Source organism: Crotalus tigris, unplaced genomic scaffold, assembly GCF_016545835.1.
Source record: "Crotalus tigris isolate CLP2741 ecotype Arizona unplaced genomic scaffold, ASM1654583v1 scf7180000018340.3345759, whole genome shotgun sequence".
Lineage (NCBI taxonomy): Eukaryota > Metazoa > Chordata > Lepidosauria > Squamata > Viperidae > Crotalus > Crotalus tigris.
In genome coordinates this window covers 3,099,005-3,114,379 of record NW_024096953.1, presented here as the reverse complement: position 1 = coordinate 3,114,379, position 15,375 = coordinate 3,099,005, and the positions used below count along the sequence as shown (strand labels likewise).

At 45.8% G+C, this 15,375-nt stretch overlaps 1 protein-coding gene across 1 annotated transcript in view; it reads left to right on the top strand.

Moving 5' to 3' along the window:
- The window catches only part of NECTIN1 (nectin cell adhesion molecule 1), a 111,499-nt gene extending 99,132 nt beyond the window's left edge, over positions 1-12,367 (top strand). The window contains exon 6 of the mRNA XM_039350634.1: positions 10,030-12,367. Within this exon, the coding sequence (XP_039206568.1) occupies positions 10,030-10,571 (542 nt within the window). The 3' untranslated portion in view covers positions 10,572-12,367. The remainder of the gene's footprint in view (positions 1-10,029) is intronic.
- The last annotated feature ends 3,008 nt before the right edge of the window (positions 12,368-15,375 follow it).

The window sequence follows — 15,375 nt, the reverse complement described above, 5'->3', positions numbered from 1 at the left end:
CAGCATAACAGAACAACGGAGTTGAAAGGGACCTTGGAGGTCTTCTAGCCCAACCCCTGCTCAAGCAGGGGACCCCATACCATAAAAATCTTCCCTTGTTTGATTTCTGTGACCTCAAAGGTGCTCAAAGAAGCTGAGAAGCAGAGTCCCTGCAAAGGACAATCTAAGCCTAGATCTCCCCTTGCCTAGTATAGGTAGACCTCGGCATACGACCAATCACTTAGCCACCATTGAAAGTTACAACGGACTCCCCCAAAAGGTACTTACAACCCAGTTCTGAAGTCCCAATTACCACACAAACATCCTGCACAATTTGGACACAACGGTTCGCTTTACAACGGTTGGTCTGGTGATGTCCCTCTTGATGACCCTCACACCGTACCTAATCCTCACCTGTACAGAACTGTGTTGACTTTCCAACAAAGGAGTGCCAGTTTTTAACCATGTTAAATAACACTCCCAGCCTTGGCTCGACCACTTAAGCTTGGATGGAGACACACCAACGGTGGAGATCCAGACTGGGAGGAAGAAGCAAATCAGACGATAACAGATGTCCTTAAGACATCGGCCAGATTTGGCCAAATTAACTCATACTTTTCTTCATTCCGTCTCTCAGTCTGGGGTTTCAGGGATAATCTCCTTCCTCACCCACCCACTCCCCACTCCCTCTCTCCCCCCCTCAAGAGAATGAATGGTAGGGATTCTTGGATCAAATAAGCTAAGTGATCTCCCAGCCAAGGTGTCTTCTATCACTTGGCAGCCTTAAGCAGGAGGCAAGCTTCTCGGTGACTAATTAAACCAGAAAAAAACAAGATCCTTTTAGTCCCAGTGCTGTCAAGTATCTTGATCCAGCAGCAACAGCTGGGGATAGAAGGAGGGAGGGAGGGAAGGAGGGAGATTGGGGCACCCAAAAGAGATGCTTTTTTCAAAATCTGTTTGGGGGGGTCCATCGGAAGGAAAGCAGGAAGTTTAAGCTCAACATCCTCCATGGACGCATGCAGATGTGGTTTCAAGAGCAAAGATCAGTGGACAGAATGGATGTTGGTTTGTGGGGACAATCTCTGGGAACCTGGCTGGCCAGTTCCCCCAGTTTGCAGAAATGAAGACGGGACTGGGGCCTCTACACCCCCTCCCTAAAAAAAAAGCTCTTGATTGACAGGCAGTAGGTGAGATTAAAACCCAGCTGGCTCCAGTCTCCAAAATTGTCAGGGCTTGAAACATCAGCAGCAGCTGCAAAACTTCTGGATAGGTTTTCAAGGGGTCGCCCCTGCAGCCTGATTAAGCCCCCCCCATTCCCCCCCCCCGTTAGACATGCTGTCTGTCTAGGGAGAGGGGTGGTTGCAGACGTCTTCCCAACCCCAAATCCAGGCCAGGGTTTTGGGGAGAGGCTTCTCAATTTCCTGAGTTCCATTTGCTCCAGAAATTAGGATTCAAAGTCATTTTTTTTATTAAAAGTTTTATAAATTTATTACAATATAACCCCCCCACCCCTCACCCCTTCCCTCCCTCCCCCACTTCCCAGAGCTGATTACAGGGTAACAAATAAACAAACATAATCTAACTAACATAAACCAACTATACTATCAATCAAAACCATAACACACTTTAACTCCTTCTCAAAACAAATATTAACAAATTAAAACAAAAATAATAATATAATTACCGTAAAACTATTAATAATTATCTAAAATCTACTCAAAAGCAAGGTAATACTTTTCAGTTTCATATTTCTTTTGAATATAATCAATCCATCTTCTCCAAACCATAATGTATCTTTCTTGTGAATGGTCCTTCAAGTAGCCGGAGATTTTCGCTATTTCTGCTAAATTAGACACCTTAAGTATCCATTCTTCCAAAGTAGGCAGTGAGTTTTTCTTCCAATATTGCCCCACCAATAATCTTGCAGCTGTTATAAGATTCAACATCAAATTGATTTCTTTAACATCAAAATCTACAATAATACCCAACAAAAATAATTGCGGAGTAAACTTTATCTTTCTCTTAAAAATCTTTTGAATATTCCACCAAATCTTAATCCAAAAGGCTTTAACATCTCTACAAGTCCACCAGATATGTTTCAAAGTCAGTTTTGAAGCCAGAGGAGATTAAGAATGTCCTCAAAGAGGAGGCAGTACCCCTGGAGCTCTATAGCACCATCTTAAAAGTGATCTTATCTTGGAGGAAAACCAAGGCATCTGTTTTGTAATGTTAAGTAGTTGGGATATTATTAATGAGGTTGCCTGAGCATATGCAAAGTGCAAAGTGTCTTGGCAGTGTCAAGGCTTGGCAGGCTGCAAATCACAAGAGAGATCTTTTTAAATTGTTTCTATGCTATTTTTGAAAAGATTTGTAAGAAAGGAAAAAACAGGAAACAGACAAACAATAAAAGAGGAGAAAAGAGCAGAAAGAAAGTAAATTAACTGGGAATTTATAAGCTTTAGGATTAAAGTGGAACGCATTTGTTAGGCTAGGATTTACAGTATTTCATCCATTTACTTTGCGTATGAATTCCTTGCATTGCTTTAAAAATGGAAGGACGTTGTTGCAGTCTAAGTAATATATAAATCCAACTAGCAGTCATCATGATGGTATAAATGCAACTTGTTTTTCTAGGAAATGAATGTGCTGGGGATTAGAATTAGGGGATCAGAAACTGAATTAAATCATAAATATGCATGCTAATTGCTCTCTGTAGGTGCTCAGATTTACAGCAGGCCCTTTCCATCTCTCTCCCTGTTTTCAAAATACGTTTTAAGAAGCTCCAGTTTGCCTGTTTACCTGAAAGACTCTGATGACTAGAAAATTGCTTATGCTAAGGAAGAAAAAAATCTCCATACTTTCTTAGTTGTTTTCATGGAAATCCACACATTTAGGAAGACTAGGATGTTTTTTTTCCTCCTCTTTGATCAGAAACATGTTTTCATGTATGGAGGTTCCATGAGGTATGTTGTTTCTCCTCGACCAGCCTGGGATTTGGCGTGCTGTGTTTCTCAATCTTGGCATCTTGAACATGTGTGGACTTCAACTCCCAGAATGCCCCAGGCAGCAAAACTGGCTGGAGAATTCTAGAAACTGAAGTCCATACATCTTCAAGTTGCCAAGGTTGAGAAACACTGCGCTAGAGAGACCCATGAAAGCATTTCCACCCATTTAGGATTCCTGCGTGGAATTCTCCTATTGAGAAGCAAAGCCGGATTGCAGGGGTGGGGGGAGTGGGGTATCTGACTTCCCTGAGGTCTAGAAACTTGATGGACCCTTTCCTCGAGCTGTAAGTCAGAGACTCGAGTCAGCAGAGAACTGAACATGGCCTTTTCATGTCCAGCTGCGTGAGAAGACAGACTTGGCCAGTGGACCTTCTCCAGTTGTCCATCAGGAACAGGTGGAACCTGTACGATTCATCTCTCTGGAATGGATCTCAGAAGGCTTCCTTACCTAGGAGAGGAGATTTCCAGCTGTCCAGCAGGCCCAAAGCACATGGAGTCCTTGTTAAATAAATCTCCCATTGTCCTTCTCTGGTGGGATAAAAGGAACGCTGCAAGCTTGGCTCTTCACCAGACAAAAACCCAGAACGATCCTTCGATTTTCTTCTGGTCCAGCTGCTGTCCCAGGAGACGGAGCTGTTGGCAGGGGGACAGGATGCTTGACTTGAAGGCAACAGCTGTTGGGGCAAAGAAGAGGAGGGAAAGACCCACAGTAGCTCTTTAGGACGCTCAGGCTTCCTCTTTTTAATGGCAGCAGGATTGGAGAGCTTTCTAGATGGGAAGGAGGACTGTGGTTCCCTCCCTCTACTCCAGTGGTTCTCAACCTTTTTAATGCCATGACCCCCAACCGGTCGTAAGTCGAGGACTACTCAACTGGTCGTAAGTCAAGGACTACTCAACTGGTGCAGTACCGTTTGCAGAATGGGACTTTTGGTGGGCTCAGCAGGGCAGAGACAGCCTGGATATTTCCTATTGGCTTTTGAAAGCCAATAGAATTAGACTCTATTCAAGAGAGTCTATTCTATTGGCTTTCAAAAGCCAATAGAATAAAAGGGAGTAGCACAGCTAAGGAAAAGGGGAAAAAATGGCGGACTGTGTTGTTTGGCGACCCCTGTGAAATGGTCATTCGACCCCAAATGGGGTCCCGACCCACAGGTTGAGAACCACTGCTCTACTCGGCTTCCCTTTGGTCTTCTTTCTCCTTCCAATTCCATCCAGGTGCTAGGAATTCTAGCATTTTGGGGCCAACTTGGATGGTAGGATCTCCAGCCTCAGCCCACCGGTTCTCCTAGAAGATTCATCCCTGAAAAAGCACCACATAAGAAGATCTGAATTGGGGGGGGGGGGAGGAAACAGTGCTAAACAACAATCTCCGACCCACCAACTTCCTTGAAGAGATTGGTTTTTTTTGAAGACCACTGCATCCATCACCATCAAACGTACCTGCGTAGGAAAGGACCACTGAAAGAACTCCACATTTTCAGTCATCCATCGCGTGAAGAAGGTGCCCTTCTGCTCTGGAAACAAATAACCAGAGGAAGAAGTCTCTCCTTTCTCAGAAAAAAAATATTTATTAGGCAAGAAGGTCAAACTAACAAGACAAGAATTCCGGCAAGGAATTTATACTTTCAAATAAGAATCCGGATATACATAATTCAAACAGCTGTAATCTCTCCAGCTAGCTGGCTTCCAGGCTGGCTTTCCAGGGAGGGGAGAAGTAGGTAGCCTCTTCTAGGTGGAAGAGGGCAGCTGGGTACCTGCAAAAAGGTTTGGCCAACCATCAGTAGCCATCTTAGCAATGAGAAAACTCTCCTAGCAAAAGTAAAGAGCTGAAACCCAAACAGGCTTGCTTCCTGACAGTGAGGACAATTAACCAGTGGAACAGCTTGCCTCCAGAAATTGTGGGCGCACTGGAGGTTTTTAAGAAGAGGCTAGAGCAGTGGTTCTCAACCTTTTTAATGCCACGACCCCCAACCGGTCATAAGTCAAGGACTACTCAACCGGTCGTAAGTCGAGGACTACTCAACTGGTGCAGCGCCGTTTGCAGAATGGGACTTTTGGCGGGCTCAGCAGGGCAGAGACAGCCTGGACCATTCCTATTGGCTTTGGAAAGCCAATAGCATTAGACTCTATTCAAGAGAGTCTATTCTATTGGCTTTCAAAAGCCAATAGAATAAAAGGGAGCAGCACAGCTAAGGAAAAGGGGGGAAAAATGGCGGACTGCCTTGTTTGGCGACCCCCGTGAAATGGTCGTTCAACCCCAAATGGGGTCCCGACCCACAGGTTGAGAACCACTGGGCTAGATAGTCACTTGTCTGAGATAGTGTAGGTTCTCCTGCTTGAGTGGGGGGTTGGACTAGAAGACTTCCAAGGTTCTATTCTATTCTATTCTCTTCTGTTCTGTTCTGTTCTGTTCTATTCTAGTATGACTAAAGAGATGGCTGATCAGGCCTGAAGGCCTCCCTCCTGACTGGGAAAATTTTAAGAATCGGGGTTCAGAACATTGGGGGGACACCAGGATGGGCAGGGTTACCTTGGGTTCTAAGGAGAAAGCAAAAGTGAGCCAAAACATCTTCTGGAGGACAGTCCAAAACTGCAAGATGGAAGGCAGGAAACCCCCTGCTCCTTTTAAGTACAGGTAGTCCTCAACCTACGGCCACAATTGAGCCCCAGATTTCTGTTGTTAAGCGAGACAGTTGTTAAGTGAATTTTGCCCCACTTTACGACCTTTCTTCCCACCCTGGTGAAGGCAGATCACTGCAGATGTCAAGCTAATAACACGGCTGTTAAGCGAATCTGCCTTCCCCATTGACTCTGCTCGTCAGAAGGTCGCCAAAGGGGATCACGTGACCCCGGGACGCTGCAGCCGTCATAAGTGTGAGTCAGTTGTCAAGCATCCGAACGTAAACCACGTGGGGGGTGCCGCAACGGGTCATTGGTGTGGGGAAAAAAAGATCCCAAGTCCCTTTTCTTCGATGCCGTTGTAACGTCAGACTGAATGAACTGCTGTAAGCCTGTATTGTGATTATCTGCTATTTTTAAAGAGGAGCCTGGTCAGGAGAAGCAGCCTTAGGCTGAAACTTCCATTGTTATCAGTGTAGGAGAATATTTGTAGCTGGGGATTGAAAGGAGGGGTCCTTGGTGCTCTCTCAGCTTGGTGGTTTTCTTGCAGACCTTGCCTGACCCAAACTAGGTTGCATCATCCGCACGTAGCACTGTCTGCAAAAAAATGTCTGCAAGAAAACCACCAAGCTCGGAGAGCACCCAGGACCCCTCCCTTCCGTTGCACGGCGAAGGGTAACCACACAGCAACAATCTTCGGTCTCTATCTCCACCAAGTGGCAGTGTTGAGAAGGTCCCATCCATCATCTGCTCTCCTCCTGGGTTTCTTTCCCTGGAAAGCCCTCCGTCCTTTCTCCCCCTCCTGTTTAGAATCGGAATAGAGCTGGAAGGGACCTTGGAGGTCTTCTAGTCCAGCCCCCTGCTCAAGCAGGAGACCCTATACCATTTCAGGCAAGTGGCTGTTCGGTCTCTTCATAAAAACCTCCTGTGATGGAGCACCCATGATTTCTGAAGGCAAAACTGTTCCACTGGTTTATTATTCCACAGTTCTAGGCTGCTTCTCTCCTTGCTTAGTTTCCATCTATTGTTTCTTGACCTGCCTTCTGGTGCTTTGGAGAATAGGTTGACCCCCTTTTCTTTGGTGGCAGCCTCTCAAATATTTTCTCTTTTTCTAGATCAGTGGTTCTCAACCTGTGGGTCGGGACCCCATTTGGGGTCGAACGACCATTTCACGGGGGTCGCCAAACAAGGCAGTCCGCCATTTTTTTCCCCCTTTTCCTTAGCTGTGCTACTCCCTTTTATTCTATTGGCTTTTGAAAGCCAATAGAATAGACTCTCTTGAATAGAGTCTAATTCGATTGGCTTTCAAAAGCCAATAGGAATTGTCCAGGCTGTCTCTGCCCTGCTGAGCCCGCCAAAAGTCCCATTCTGCAAACGGTGCTGCACCAGTTGAGTAGTCCTCGACTTACGGCCGGTTGAGTAGTCCTCGACTTACGGCCGGTTGGGGGGTGGCGGCATTAAAAAGGTTGAGAACCACTGTTCTAGATGAACCGGAAGGGATTCTTAGCCTCTATTAGCCCTGGACTTTCCTGGTATCTCTCAGTGAAGTCAGTTGCCCATATAGTCTCTTCATCATCTGTGTTGAGAATAGCATCCCTGGCATTGTTCAGATTTGGGTTGCAGCAGGCTGGTCAAAACCTGGAAAGGGTTAGGGGTTGGTGAAAGGAATAGCCTTTCTAAGAGACAAAATCGATGCAAATGTGTGAATTCTTGCAGGCAGCCCCATGGGGGGTGGGGTGGGGAGAAGGATGCCTTCAAATGTCATGGCAACCAAGTCTCACCAGGGTTGGGTGAAAAGGATCAGCATCTTGCCCTTTTGCTGCTGAATTGAGAATAAGGGGACGGGTGAAAGAGGAAGAGAATTGGGACCCAGGGATTTTCTCTCCCCGGGACGTTCTGACCTGGAAAAACCTGAGTCTAGCACACTTCACACATCTCTTTGCTCACCTCTGGGGGGGGGGGGCAGACCTCTTGCTTGAAATGTGCTTGCCTTATCAAGGTGATGCCTCCTACGCATCGCCCTTAACTGGGAGTGCAAAAAAACCAGGGTATAGTAGGGGGAAATCGCGTTCCCCTTTTCTTTCATTTTTGTAGCATCTTTCTTACGGAAAAATCCACCCAGTCCCTGTTCCTGCAGAGCCATTGTCTTGTGTCAGAGTGAAACCTCAAAGGGTGGGAGGGAAGAGGGCCTCTGAGCATAATACAGACAAGCCCAGAATTGCACGTGAGGAATTGGAGACCATGGTGTGTATCAGGCAGAAACAACTCTCAGGATCTCTGGCCAACATTTGGGGTTATCCAGAATGTCAAAAAAGGCACGCAATTTCAGGCCTAAGACTAGTAAAGGAAATCACTCAATCTAGAACTGGAGAGAAATCATATTGACTATAGAGCAAAACCTTAATATAATAAAGCTTTATGGGAGAAGAGTGTCTGTTAAATCCACAAGAAAGCCTTCATTTAAAAGACAGATCCATAATGTAGTGAACCGAATTAGAAGCAAAAAAATGTCCACTAAATCCAAAGTCTGCTAAATCAACTTCTGTTACATGGAGCACATTTAGTATTTACTTTTGATTTTGTTTAAATGGTAAATCAAATGGGATCCAATTTAGTGTTTTGCCCCGATGCATTTGGCTGCACCTTTTCACAGCACAACGGCTGCAGTTCATGCGTTCCTTTGTATGCAAATGTTTATTTAATGCATGTGAGTCTGAACAGAGCTTGTGTCTTTGCATGCATGCTTTCTACGCCATCTTTTCTCACTTCTACACTTTGCTTGGAATAATAATTCACAGAGAGGGTTACACTTTGTGTAGAGGGTTACTCTACGTGCCTGTTCCCTTGGCACAAAGTAGCTCACTTTTTTTTATTATTTTGGGAAGACAAGCCGGTGCTTTCTGTTATGTGCAATTTGTGTGATAAGAGTTGAGAAGATTTGGTTGTTTGAGAGAGGATGGACCTGACATCAGACATGGTAAGAGTCTTGGCTTTCCAGAAACCCAGCCCCACTTTTAGTAATACACACTCAGGCCAAAGGCAGAAAGATAAGCCAAGCCTTCAGGGTTTTCTGTTCAGGTCTTTGAGGTCCTCTGCAAAGCCTCCTTCTTCTCCACATCATGTGGTGGAAAAGCTCGAGTAGCCAAGCAGGAATGCACAATTCCCCAGCCAGGCAAGATTGTTACCTCAATCTGACTCTCAGGGGTGGGAAAAGAAAGGCCAGAGGATCTGCTAACTGGAAAAGGCAGAGGAAAAAGGCTGGGGACTGATGACCAAGAAGGTCATCTTTCGTGGTCCCACCAGATGTTCACCCTAATAGATGGGACTCACCTGTCTTCCCACCTTATTGGGTCAGGTGGATGTACAGTAGTAGAAGAGACGCTGTCCTTTAAATAGCCTGGCCTCCAAGCCATGTAGGGCTTTAAAGGTGATAACCAACGCCTTGAATTGGATCCATCAGCAGACAGGCAGTCTGGGCAGCCCCTGCACAAGAGGTAACATCTGTACCAGGATTAATCTGGGTTACAAACATGGCCTCCTACCTCTTTGTTCAGTCTTGTTGGTGCCTCTCTTGATCTGGGTGCCTGTCAGTTCTTAATATCCATCATGCAAACAAGACAAGCTCACGAACCACATGAGAACTGATCCTCCTGAGGAATTAATGCTTATGAACAGGAAACCTTCTTGGGGATTGACTAAATATTTAGCAGGTAGATCCAGGCAGAATCTTATGTTGGTATTTGCAAGAGGACACAGAGAGGGAATTTGTTCCAAGGGTTGGACACTGTTGGGAAACACCCAGCCTGGCAGGGAGGAGGGAATCAAGTGCAGAGCTAGCCTGGAGTCACTGCGCAACCACAAAAGAGCCAGGACCCACCCCGCTCTCCCAAGTTCCTTGGAGCCTTGCCTATTGGCTCCCAAGAGTAGGCAGCCAGACTGGGGAGATTCCTGTATTAAAGGCAGAACATAATAAAGTAGTTAGCTCAGACTCTGCATGTGTGGGTCCGTAGTTTTCACCTAACAGATATTATGAGTTTCTGGAAGGTCTCACGAGGTGATGCACCTTCTTGTGGAGCCCAGTGTTGGGTGCTGGCTAAAATGGGGAAGAAATGTGATTTGATATAAGGTGATTATATGCAGTGCTGATGGAGTGCCTTGGTTGAGAATTACCAGCATTTCCACAACAGGCTGTGTGGGAAGACAAGGTTTTTCTGACCACAAAGCTGGGTATGAAGAGCCCAAATTAGGGCTTCCATAGGTAGGCACTTCCTGTCCCCTTCCCTGGCTTTCCCTCCCCTTTTCCTTCTCCTCATCTCCCCCCGATTTTTTGAAATTATTATTATTATTTTCAAGTCTGAAAGCATGTGTTTGCCATTCTTCACAGACTGATGCTTGTTCCCCCTTCCATCTGTCTTTTCCTACCCAGAATTCCCCTACACCCCGTCTCCACCGGGCACATCCGTGGCACATCCGACCGTCCCCACTGCCGTGATTGGGGGCGTGGTGGGCGGAGCCTCGTTGGTCGTAGTGGTGGCCGTGGTCGTCCTTATGGTGCTCCGCCACCGGCGCCACACTTTCAAGGGCGATTACAGCACCAAGAAGCACGTCTACGGCAACGGGTACAGCAAGGCGGGCATCCCCCAGCATCATCCACCCATGGCCCAGAACCTCCAGTATCCTGACGATTCAGATGACGAGAAAAAGCCCGGCCCGCTGGGCAGCAACAGCTACGAGGACGAAGATGACGATGGCGCCGGGGCTGAGCGGAAACACCGGTCCTGTCCCAACAAGTATGAGGAGGACTCCAAGCGGCCTTACTTCACAGTGGACGAGGGCGAAGCCCACTCTGAAGCCTACAACGAACGGACACTTGGATTCCAGTATGACCCCGAGCAACTGGACATAGCCGATAATATGGTCTCTCAGAATGACGGGTCTTTTATTTCCAAAAAAGAGTGGTATGTGTAGCTTGGTCCACCTTCTCCCCTTTCTTGCCCTCTCTTCACCGGCCATGCCCCAGAGCTGTTGGCCGCTCCGCAGAGCCCGTATGCCTTGTCACACACCCAGAGCCCCCTGCCCATCCCAACACACGCACACCCAGAGACATCCATCAGCTGGGGAGTGGGACACAGTACAGGGACACTTTGGAAGCCAACGAGAACTTCCATTACTTTGGGGGCACCCCAGAAGAGGCAAAGCAGGGGAGTTGGGGGCGGGAGGGATGTTGCTTGGCTTATGAATTTAGTTTTCTTTGGGAGAGGAGAGCAATGTTTCTTCTCCCCTGCTTAATTTCTCCGACAGAGATTGGTCCCTTACAGTGTCGTTTGTACTGATCAGTGGTGGCTTTGATGTTAATACTTTAATTATTATTGCCTGTCTTTGTATAGTATACCGATCCCACCCCATCTACACCTCCGGTGTCTCTTGGTCAGCCTGTAGGCTTCTCACCCTCTCCCACCCCTTTCAGAAACACTGGAGTTTGTTTATGGTCTTAACTTTGGGGAGGAAAGAGGGCCAAAGGCACACACACACACCCCCGCGGACTTTGGAAGGCAAGGTGGGGCTGGGGGCTGCCGAAACCGAAAGCACAAACGCGCAGAATCGGGGCCAAGAGCTTTGCTCCTTTCCGAATCTCCTGGATCTCTGTGCCTGTATCTTCCTTTCAGCCTCTTTGGTGGCCATTTCCCACAATGCACTTGTGGAAAGAGAAGGATCACCTGCCTTTATCCATGGCCACCAAAACAAAAACAAAAAAAGACTCAGCTTCATCTTCAGAAGAACATTTGGGGAAAGAACGAAGCAAACAAGAGTGCATGATATCCAGGAAGGAGAAGTATAATAAGTGTGGGTCTTTTTTGTTGTTGTTGTTTTGTTCTTAATTATGATTTTAAGAGAGAGGTTCAGGGTCTATCAACATTTGCATGCCACGTTATCTCTTTTTTTCTCTCCTCCCCCCCATTTGCTCCTGGACCCAACATCTTTGTTGATGAGGATCCTTTTAGAGTCACTTAACCAAGTCCATTCATACCTGTTTGTCATTCCTGGAAATGTCAGTTAGTGAACAGGCAAACCAGAAGAAGCTTGTTCTGCTTCGTCAAGTCTCAGTGTTTAACATTAGAAGTCTACAAGGTTACTGGCGAAGCTTTACAGGCTGAACACCAGCTTTGTATGCATACAGGAGGCTCCAAGTCCAGTCACTGACTTCCAATTAAATAGCCTGAAGGGGGAAGCAAATAGAGATGTGTGTGAAACTAGAAAAATGTGTTTTTGTTTGGGGCTGGAATCCAAACTACTCTGTTGGAACACTTTTGAGTTGGCCTGTATGTTTTTTGGAACAAAACTGGAAATGGCTTGAACGTTCCAACACAACTAAACTTGGGGGGGGGGGAGTGTTCTCTTTGTTGGGGCAAAACGTGAACTATTTTATGTGGTTGACCATCAGAAAGAGGGGGACCCCCAGCTGCTCCTTTGGTTTTCATTCCAGGACCACAAAAATAAGTGGGTGTGTGGCCCATGCAGAATGCTATCTACTACCCTGGTCGTAGAAAAATTAGCTATGGGCATGAATTTTTAAAACTTCTTTGAAGGTATTGAAATAAATCCCAAAGGGGGGGGGGATGGAAATAAAGCTTAGCTTTCACCAAATGGAACAACTTTTGGAATTAGCATCTCTTATCAACAGTGGCCCTCCCTTCCCCAACACACACACACACACACACACACAGAGGGAGAGAGAGAGAGAGAGAGAGAGAGAGAGAGAGAGAGAGAGAGAGAAATAATGCATAGGGTGTCTTCACCACCTTTAGATAAAACTTTTGAGTTGCTCAGCCAACAGACTACAGGAGAAATAGAGCGACTCAAACCCTTAACTTTCCTTTCAATTAATACATCCTCTCTACAAGGCTTTCTTAATGTTTTGAAATGTTAAAACATTTAATGCTGATGGATTTTTTTTAAAAAAAGAAATAATTACAGTGTCCATTTTTTTTAATGTTGTGGCACTGTTTTGTTTTGATTTTTTTCAGTCTGCCAGTCATGTGCAACTCTTCACAAAACATCATCTGTCCTGATGCTTCTGCTTGCATGCAGGAACAGCTGCTGTGGTAAAAGAGAAGAGCAGGGAGATCCATTGTGCTTCATAATTGCATGAATAGCGCAAGAACGCATGACAGAGTGCATCAATTCACCAAAACTCAGCAGTTCCACTGAGCCAACATTAAAACACTAGTACAGTAGTGTTTGTGGGGTCCTTGGTGCTCTTTGAACTTGCTTGTTTTCTTGCAGACGTTTCATTATCCAACTTTTATCATCAGTGCTAGAAGGGAATGGGGAGAGCAATTCCCCACCACCTCCACCACAGCAGTGATGATGTTAGCTAGTTCAGTACTCAAACGTCTCCAACAAAACAATCAAGCTTAAGAGAGCACCAAGGACTCCACAGCTCACTCCTGAGCTGCAAATATTCTCTTTTATGCTAGTTTACAAATTTGTGATTCAGCAGCATTGGCAGGCTTTATGTCAAGCAAACCAGTGTACCTGCACACAGCTACACACAGACGCTTGTATTACCTGCCTGCAGTCTTTATAGAAGCCACCCATTCTTCCATCTGGATGATGCCAACTTTCCCATAGCGAGACTTATTTAAATGAAAATGCACGATCTTGCCAGATTGGCTGCCATTTCTGCATCCTCTTCTCTGTTGAATTCCTTCTTTCCTTTCAACCCTTTGTCAACCATCCAGTCTAAAGTCTTATCCACAGGAACATGACTGGTTCCATATGCAGGGCTGTCTGAGTCCCAATCAGTCTATAGCATGAAATAAAATGCCTGCAATGAAGAAATAATAGTAATAATAATAACAATAATAACAATGGAGGAATCTGGATCAAAGCTTTGATCTGCTCAGGATCCAATGTGATAAAAACGTGAGTGGCTACCCTAGGCTCAATCTGCATTTCTGAGTCTCCTCTTTTTGATGCACAGTATATCAAAACTATAGGCTGTAGCCTGGCAGAAGCCTCTGCTAATTGAGTAAAAACATAAAATTCCTACTTGCTCTGAAAGAGTTTCCCGCCTTCAGGTCCAGATCTCTTAAATCTCCACATGTTGCCAGCATCTGGTTCTCCTCATTTCTTCAGATTCAGCTGGAGAAGAGATTCATTAGCTTCCCCTGAGCGCAGCTAATCGTATTCCCTTGAAGATTTGGTCCGGTAACATATTTAAGGTATTTTCTGAGACTTCTGATCAGTGTGCTAGGACCCAAGTTTTCAAAACTCGAGGGATGAGTTGATTGGAAAACCAGCTGCAGGTGGATAGTTACTGTTCCTATAGCTTCAGATGGCTAGCTGTTTTTAGAACCTGGGAATTATAGGCTAGAATTTTAGAAGGCGAATCAGGCCTGAGGTAACCCCTTGAGGTTGCCATTCACAATCCTAATTTTTCCTCTCTGAAAACTATAGGGCACAAGCAGCCAGGTCACTTGTGAATAGTCTCAAACATAAACTTTATTGTTAGTCACTTATATTACAAGAATAACAGAATAATAGAGTTGGAAGGGACCTTGGAGGTCTCCCTGATCAAGCAGGAAACCCCATAACGTTTCAGACAAACAGTTGTCCAGTCCCCCTTCTTAAAAACCTCCAGTGTTGGAGCAAGTTGAAGGCAAGTTGTTCCACTGATTAATTGTTCTCACTGTCAGGACCTTCCTCCTGGTTTCTAGGTTGCTTCTCTCCTGGAGGAGTTGCCATCCTTTGCTTCTTGTTCTGCCTTCAGGTGCTTTGGAGAATGGTTGACCCCCCCCCCTTCTTTGTGGCAGCGCCTTAGATATTGGAACCCTGAATCTCACCAGACTGACCACCTTCCCTTGGAAACGGCCAGATAAGGCTTAAAGAATTCTGGAGGAGGTCAGTCTTGTGCCCCTTTTCCCACTGCAAGGATTCCAAGTTCAGTCCCCTCTTCACACTTCCTTTCAGTCTAGCTGGAGAGGCCACCACAAGACTATTTGGACCTTGTCAGAAATAGTTTAATTCCATTCTCTTTGGACCAACAGTCAGTTCTCTTTCCATCAGCAAGAAGAATCACTTAGACTCCCAAAAGGATCACTTAGGTGAGATGATCAGGGTAGAAATATGATGAATGAATGAATATGAATTATCCTCATTCTGATGGGCTTCCTTCCCTTCCTGCTAACAAGATGGTTCAAATGTCCTTGCTGATCAGTCTCTCTAGGTACCTACCCAGCTCTTCAATTTTAAGGCTTCTTGACCTTGGACTTCCTTGTCCACCTTCGGTAGCTACGTCTAGTCCCCGGGACCCTACATGCAGATGTTTTTAGATATCAAAAGGGGCCGTGTTTTCTGTGGTCAGGGTGCATGATAATTTCAGCCTTAATCTTTGTACACAACAAGGATTTGATTGATGAAACCGATGCATGCTTGGAAAAAAATCTGACAAAACTGATGACCGAGACGAGGCAAGAAATAGGCGTATCCAGACCAGGACTAAATGTTGCCTTTGCTATTTTGTTTTTAGACCATTCTCGGTATGTAGCTGTAAGAGAGGTGGGGCTGTAAAAGAGCAGGTTTTCATGAAAAAGTTGCTGCTAAGATTGTAAGAAAATGCCAACTGGTTTGGTTCATAGGCCTATCAGATGCGGCACGTTGCTTCCACCGGTGGATGTGGCCCAAAAGCTACACATTGGTTCACTGAAGGCCGCCATCTTCCCTCTGGGTTGTCATCAGTAGGAGAGGCTTGAGGTCTCAGGATGTACAA